General features: G+C 48.0%; 1 protein-coding gene across 2 annotated transcripts; it reads left to right on the forward strand.

Moving 5' to 3' along the window:
• The first annotated feature begins 396 nt into the window (after positions 1-396).
• taf5l (TAF5-like RNA polymerase II, p300/CBP-associated factor (PCAF)-associated factor) lies at positions 397-7,714 on the forward strand. Of its 2 annotated transcripts, XM_042703458.1 has the most exons (8): positions 403-548; positions 1,013-1,078; positions 1,247-1,388; positions 1,573-1,677; positions 2,561-2,754; positions 3,141-3,426; positions 3,703-4,028; positions 4,992-7,714. In XM_042703458.1, the coding sequence occupies exons 3-8, from the start codon at positions 1,250-1,252 to the stop codon at positions 5,874-5,876; spliced, it is 1,935 nt and encodes a 644-aa protein (XP_042559392.1). In that variant the 5' UTR covers positions 403-548; positions 1,013-1,078; positions 1,247-1,249; the 3' UTR covers positions 5,877-7,714. The 2 variants fall into 2 exon arrangements, with proteins under 2 accessions (XP_012675760.2, XP_042559392.1); XM_012820306.3 differs by lacking the exon at positions 1,013-1,078 and having other exon boundaries at positions 397-548.
• Positions 7,715-7,831: the final 117 nt, after the last annotated feature.

The following is a 7,831-nucleotide window of genomic DNA, read 5'->3' on the forward strand; positions in this document are numbered from 1 at the left end:
CTTCAACGAATACTATACTGTAAACACTATTGAAACACTTGACTTTTTTGTTTGTTTTAATACGGTTAAAGAGGTTTTACATGTACACTGCTCGCCGATAGGAACGCTACCACTAGGGGTGTAGGTTTCCACTTTCCCTCCATATTTGTAGCCTACATGTCAAACCAAGCAGGCCAGCCTGAGCCTGAACATTTTTAAACCAAACCGCCATAACTCTTTCACGGTAAAAGCTTGCAGCTCATTTGCACGTTCTAAAAAAAGCATACAGATGAACAAATGTTTTCTTTAAATCGACATTTTGTCGTTAATGGTTTTCAGTAACTTACCTTCAGTGTTTTGGGCAGTATTAGTGACCCATGAAACACCCGTCCCTTTATTATGCTCGAGTTTATTTTTTTTGTTCACCCGGAAGTGGTTTTCGAACCTCACATTGGCAGGTCAGAAGTGGTTTACCACAGGTGACTAGGTGAAAAAAATCACCGTTTCACCTCTATCGTGGCGAATGTATGACATTATCTTAACACGGAGGTGGAGAAACAAGATATGCAGTAAGTTTAATCGCTAACCATATTAATACGAGCTATCGTTCTGGCCTGAATCCCGCTAAAATATCAAGCTAATGCTAGCTAGCTATCCTACGGTAGTTTGCTAACAAATACAGCTAGCCAGCTAACAGTAGCCAAGTTAAATAGGCCTCACTAACTTTGTTGCTGTAACATATATGTCATTACATCCAGTGCCCTCAACCCTGGCTGCAGTAACAATTTCACTGTCTGTCTACATTTTGAGTTTCTGCTTTGTATAACGATTTTGCGCGGGTTTTCATGGGCAGTTTCTGCACACCATCACATTGAACACGAACCCTAGCTAGGTCATGCTAGCCAAGGTAAACGTTCGAATGACGTATTCTCCGTTGGAGCTCCGTTTGTCGTTGGCTGTCAATGAAACGACAACTGTATAAGAAATGAGTGCAGTATAGACCTCTAATGATAGAAACTCATTGTGTACGCAGACACGAGAGTGATGGCATGCGTCAAGTAACCTAGGCAAAGTGACATCCCTGGTTAACGCAATCGATGTAAGTTAGATGAGGCTAGGATAGCTGTTCTCCTTTTAAGTACTTCACAATTAACATAATTCTAAACTCAATGTTTTCAATAATTTGCAATTGACGTCATTCTAAACTAAATGTCTTCACGTCGTTACTGTTCCAGATAACCCTGTATGTTTTCCCCCTTTTCCTCAGGGCATGAAGCGAGTACGGACCGAACAGATTCAATACGCCGTGACTCAGTACCTGAAGAGGCGGCAGTATGTGGACTCCGAGGGCAACCTGAAGATCGCCAAGCTCTCGCAAACCGCCGAGGAGATGGCTGCCAGCCTCACTGGTGAGAATTAGAAAATTTCAGCCATTTGTCCTTTACTTGCCATCATCCCCCCCCCCCCCCGTTAGTAATATCACCTGAGGCTGAAATTTCCCCTCCACCTTCCCGCTAGGAGGCGTCTACAGTGCAAGTAATGTTTCTCTCATCTTCTCTGAAGTCAATCTTTCATATGCGTTCTCCCCCACAGTCCAGACAGAATCCAGTTGTGCCAACATAGTCTCAGCTGCCCCATGTCAGGCCGACGTCCATCAGTACGAGACCCAGTTCTCCAGGCTACGGACCTTCCTCCTGGGTGAGTGTTGCAGAGTATCTCTGGACGTTTCTTTACTCTGTGCTAGAACCCATTCAGGCATATTGACAAATAACATGATGGAGTAATCACCCTTCTCAGGGTGTCATTGACTAAAAATGCAAAAGCTTTCAGCTTGCTCGATATAGTTAATAGGTTATCTCCTTCTGTTAATGGCCTGGTCCTGCTACAAGCATGGTTCCTGCTCTTCCTGAAGTATTGCACTTTATTAGTGTCTGACAGACGGTACAGCGCACACACATACTACAGTGTGCTTTCCCAACTGCACCTGATGCTTTCCTGTGCAACACCCGCCAAATACATTTGCAGCACTATTTTAGTGCATCACATGTAAAGTATGGGTCAACTTTTACAAATCCATCTCCTTCTTAAAGCAACACTATGCAACAATTTATCACTTTGAGGTAGTCGACTAGTTTTGATTATCATCTCCTACTGCATTTTGATGTTATAGCATATGTCCATGTGAAGGACTGATCTACACACCTGCGGTTCCCCCTAGCCATCCAGGATATCCACTTTGTAGTTCTGTGTTCCGGGTTTAGAACACCTTGGGAAATGTAAAAAAATATATATATAAATATCGACATAAGAAACCATTTAGCATGTTTGTAAGCTGTCAGTGATTGTAGTTTTGTAGTGAATTTTCTTGCAACACCTTGCGAAATGTAAAATAAAAAAAACTTTCAGTGTACGACATTGCCATATATATATCGCCATAAGAAACTATTTAGCATGTTGGTAAGCTGTCAGCAGCTCTTTGGTATTTCACTCGCCTGTGTTAGAGCAGAGCTCCTTCCTGCTGCTTTAAGTGATGTGGCTCTAAGAGAGCCGATGGTAATGGCGGTCTGCTGTCTCCTCTCAGAGGCCGAGGTTCCGTGGGGGCAGGAGGTGGGCTGCGTGCTCTACCCGCTCTTCCTCTACCTGTACCTGGACATGGTGCGCTGCGGGCTCCGGCCAGCCGCCGACGGCTTCTACGGTCGCTTCCACGGCCCCTTCCTGCAGGACACCGAGCAAAGGGTCACCGTGGAGCTGCTCAAGGGCGTGCAGACGGCGCAGGTAAATGGCCACGGCATCAGCACTGCATCAATACACACCACACACACACACTCACACACACACACTCACACACCACTCACACACTCACACTCACTCACACTCACTCTTACACACACACACACACGTAGACACAAACACACACGTAGACACAAACACACACGCTCTTGCACAGGTGTCTGTGGATATGTCCCAACCCCTCCAATATTGTTGGGAAGGAGTTCTAACTATGAACTCTAGGTGGCAGTCTTCCTGGGTCAAATCAGGATGGTGTAGACAAAATGCTGCTGAAAATAGAAATGTATTAAGCTTTGATTGACTTGGCCTCTCTCTGTTCCTCACTCTCTTTTGTTCTTTCTTGTCCCCTCCCTTTCCCTTTCTCTCTGCAGGATGTGGCAGCTAACCCCAAGCTGTGCGCCCTCCTCGAGCACAAGTACGTGGTTCACCTGTCAGACGCGGCCTACAGCTACCTGCTGCGCTACCTGCAGAGCGACGACAACGGAGCCCTCTGCCGTGTGCTCAGCACGCACCTGCAGCTGGAGGTCACGCCCACGCCACGCACACACTACCAGCTCTACGGCAACACGCCCGGCAACAACAACAACAACAACAACACCACCACCACTACAACCACCACCACCACCACCAACAACACCTCTGCATCCAACACCTCAGGTGCGTGCGTGGGTGGGTGGGTGTGTGTAGACGTCTGTGTCTGAGCCTCCTCCCTCATCCTTTTTATATTATTTATTTTAGGACTAAAATATAGGTAGAATAATCATCTCATTAACTGCTCTTCATCTCGATGAATTAATAGATTTATTTTTTTCAATTTTAGCTGTATGATTGTGTACAGCTGTAAGCAGAAGTGTAAGGTTGTTATATAAACCCTGCTCTAAACTGAACTGCAAGGTGATATAAATACTGAATATGATAAATACCCCCTCCCAGGTCCCACTCCAGACAACGTCCCCGACGGCTCCGAAGACAAGACGGGCGTCCCGCAGAACGAGGCGGCACTGGAGGCGCTCCAGGAGGCCATCCGCCGCGTGCGGGACGCCCCGCCCTCGCTCACCACCGTCTGCTTCTACGCCTTCCAGCACACGGACCAGCAGCTCAACGCCGCCGAGGTGTCCGGCGACAGCCGCCTGCTGGCCGCGGCCTTCGACAGCTCGGCCGTCAAGCTGTGGAGCCTGCGCGCGCGCAAGCTCAAGGCCGGCCCGCACCGCGCCGACGTCTCCAAGGTCCGGCTGGCCTGCGACCTGCTGGAGGAGGAGGTGAGCTTAAAGTGTGTGTGTGTGTGTGTGTGTGTGTGTGTGTGTGTGTGTGTGTGTGTGTGTGTGTGTGTGTGTGTGTGTGTGTGTGTGTGTTTAACCTGCTGAAGGAGGAGGTGAGGTTGTTATTCCCATTAGAACTGCTCTGTGCAATGCTCTTGGCTGTTGAAGCTGCTGTAAGCAATATATTTTTGGCTCTTTATATCGATTTGCTGGAGGAGAGGATGCGCTTAAAGCAGCTCTATGGAATTGTGTGTGTGTGTATGTTTAACCTGCTGAAGGAGGAGGTGAGGTTGCCATTCCCTTTAGAGCTGCTCTATGCAATACTCTTAGCTTTTAAAGCTGCTGTGAGCAATTTTTTGTGCTCTTCAGCGATCTGCTAGAGGAGGAAGTGAGTTTAAAGCAGGTCTAAGTGATGTTTCTGGCACTTAAACCTGCTGAGGATAATATGCTGTGCTCTTAAAGCAGGTGTACATAATGTGGTGTTCTCTTAAAGCTGCTTCAAGTGATTACTTACATTTAAGAGCCCAAACACTGTCTCCAGTCCACTCCGCTTGTTATCTTAACATTCCGAAAGCTGTAAGGAAGCAGCTGCATTTCATCTTTCATTCAGTGGTGGAATGACCTACCTAGTGCTGTCTGTTTCAGCGACAGCCTTAGTACAATCAAAAACCCTTTAAAACCTCACCTTTTTAAACAGCATCTGTCTAATTGGTTATATTAATTTAATTTGAGCCATACGTTGTAAATATAAAAAAAAAATGTATGTAATGTTTTGTAATTCGCTTTGGATAAGTGTCCTCAGAAGGAAAGGTGGCTTTGTCTCAGTCAGAGACTCACCTGATAGCCTAGTCACAACTCACTAGGAAGGTTGTAGTGAGTCTTTTGTTTTTCCTCATCAGGCCAGTTAGTAGTTGATCTTGACTGCTTGAGTGAGTTTTATTTGTTTCCCCCCGCCCATCCCAGGCCGACGATGAGGAGGCGTTGGGCAGCGAGATGCGGACGCTGCGGGGCCACTGTGGCCCTGTGTACCGCGCCGCCTTCCTGACGGACGGCCGTGGCCAGGGCCAGAGCCTGCTCTCCTGCTCGGAGGACGCCACGGTGCGCCTGTGGGACCTGTCCAGCTTCACGTGCGCCGCGCTCTACCGCGGCCACGCCTACCCGGTGTGGGACGTCTCCGTGAGCCCGTGCGGCCTCTACTTCGCCAGCGGCTCGCAGGACCGCACGGCCCGCCTCTGGACGCCGTCGCGCACCTACCCGCTCCGCCTCTACGCCGGCCACCTGTCGGACGTGGACTGCGTCCGTTTCCATCCCAACTCCGGCTACCTGGCCTCGGGCTCGGCCGACAAGACGGTGCGGCTGTGGAGCGCCCAGCAGGGGGCGTCGGTGCGCCTCTTCACGGGCCACCGGGGCCCCGTGCTGGCCCTGGCCTTCTCGCCGGACGGGCGGTACCTGGCGTCGGGCGGCGAGGACCAGCGGCTGAAGTTGTGGGACCTGACGTCCGGCGGGCTGCTCAAGGACCTGCGCGGACACACAGACGCCATCACAGGCCTCTCGTTCAGCCCGGACTCCAGCCTGGTGGCCTCGTCCTCGCTGGACAACTCGGTGCGTGTGTGGGACATCCGCAACAGCAGCGCCGCAGGTGGTGGTGGTGGGGCGGCTGGAGCCACGGCGACAACAGGTGGAGGTTCTGGTGCGGCCGCTGCAGCGGCGGCGGTTGCAGCGGACGGCTCGAGCAGCGAGCTGGTCGGTCTCTACACGGGCAACACCAGCAGTATCCTCAATGTACAGTTCATGGCGTGTAACCTGTTAATGGTGACGGGCACGGCTCAGGAGAAACAGGAACTCTAGCGACCGCCGTGTCTGTCCCAGCCGAAAGACTCAGAAAGGGAATGAAGGAGAAGCTGCTGCCTGAGAGAGACAGAGGAAATAGCCAAATATGGGCACTACGAATGATGCAGCTAATATATGTCACAAGAGGAGGACTGTGGGGAAGGATTTGAGGATTTTTCTTCCTTGAGTTTTCCCATTTGAGAATAATTCTCATAGGAGAGTAATGTGGGCTAGTTGTACTAGAGAGGTAACACTTGCTCCCCATCCTTATGCTGTCTGATCTGGGATCAGTTGAGTCTGTCTACTGAGGGTATGAATAGTTGAGGTGTTTTTAGTTTCCACCTGTTCCCAGGATAGTGCCCAGAAGGGGACGCCATTTCCACTACAAGGCACAAATCAGCAGTAGAATGTTAGTGATGAGCATCTCCGTGGGAACGACATGTCACAGGCCTAGGTTATTCCCTCCCTCTACAATCGATTTCAACATTTTTGTTTTGTTTCGTGTCAATTCGCCATTAGTCCATCAGAGGTCGACGAATGAAGATTATTTTTGGACGGGTGAAGAAGATCTGTCAGAAGAAGGACGTGTGGGTTGTGTTGCACAGTTATGCATTTGACCTGGACATGAATGGTGTTCAGTTGTATTAAAGCCACTGTCTTCAGCTTTATGTGAAGAGAGCACAATTGTCCTCCCTCAGTTCAAGTAGAGGTCGTCACTGGTGTTGATCTTTTGATTGTGTATTCAGACAAAAATGCTATAAAAAAGAAAAATGCCATTGTCATTATGTTGCTAGCTGATAGCATTAAACTCTGTTTAACCCCTGATCCTTAAGCTAATGGAATGGAGAAGTTCAAGCTCAGCACTTAGGGTATGACATGTATTGCATATGGGTCGCAGTGGGTTTGTAGATGTTGTGCCTTGAGACAGCAAAAGAGAGAGAGAGAGAGTATTGGCTGGTCTGATGGACAGACTTGCGTTTGGTCTTAGTAAAAACTTTCACATGATGGCCATACCCATGTTTCCTCATACAGAGGTGGCCACTAGTATCTCTTTCATGATGGGTGGTTGAAAAGCAGCTAATGTTACTAGTGTACCAAGAACAAGATCTTCAGCTCTCTGTAAGGTTTTCTAGTTCCACCTGCTGTGATGTGAACACAGTGGGTGTCTTACTGCCGGGGGAACACATGATAGACGTGGTAACCCTCTCAAGCTACATGCTGTCTGCTCATCATGGCTTTTCGTTCGTAAGGAATCCGAATCGCTCTCTAGACGTAATAGACGTTCACTGACTGAAGAAGCTAAACCACATTTATCTCTGGTTGTTTGTATGTTTGTTTTGTTTATTTTTCTGTGTGGGTGTGTGGGGGGGGGAGGATATTGATCTTTTAGGCCGACACACCAAACCACCCATTTCTGAAGAGTTCCACTTCGGTAGTGTTACATATGGGGATTGTGGCCGCTGTCCGGCACTGTTGGAGAGAAAACACAGATGACAATTTATACTTCTCCTACTGTATTACGAAGTGCATTGCTCCTGTTATTGTTGATAACTGTAAATATATATTTTGTAATATTTGCCACTGTGTTTTTTTTTTCCCGTTTGTACTTTTTTTTTTTTTTTTTTTTCAATGACAACACCGGCCTTTATGTGGTTGTCAGGTATAGATACCAAATTCATTTTTTACATGTAAGAGCTTTTTCTTTTTTTTTTATGACCGGCACAATGTGTGCTAAATAAAAGGGACATTGGAAACGGTGTCTCTCCAGTCGGTGGAAAAAAAGCATCTCTTTCCAATACTGTGTACTCTCTTTAACTTCTCAATCTGTTACTATTAAATACAACTTCATCACTTAATGTAGAAACTTAACAGTTTGTCAAACATTCGTTATAATAGAATCCTTAGAATGTGAAGAATGGTGCCTTCTGTGCCATCAAAGAGACACCCCCCTCTACAAGAACATTCCAGAATGG

The sequence above is a fragment of the Clupea harengus genome, chromosome 24 (genome assembly GCF_900700415.2).
Source record: "Clupea harengus chromosome 24, Ch_v2.0.2, whole genome shotgun sequence".
In the NCBI taxonomy this organism is placed as follows: domain Eukaryota; kingdom Metazoa; phylum Chordata; class Actinopteri; order Clupeiformes; family Clupeidae; genus Clupea; species Clupea harengus.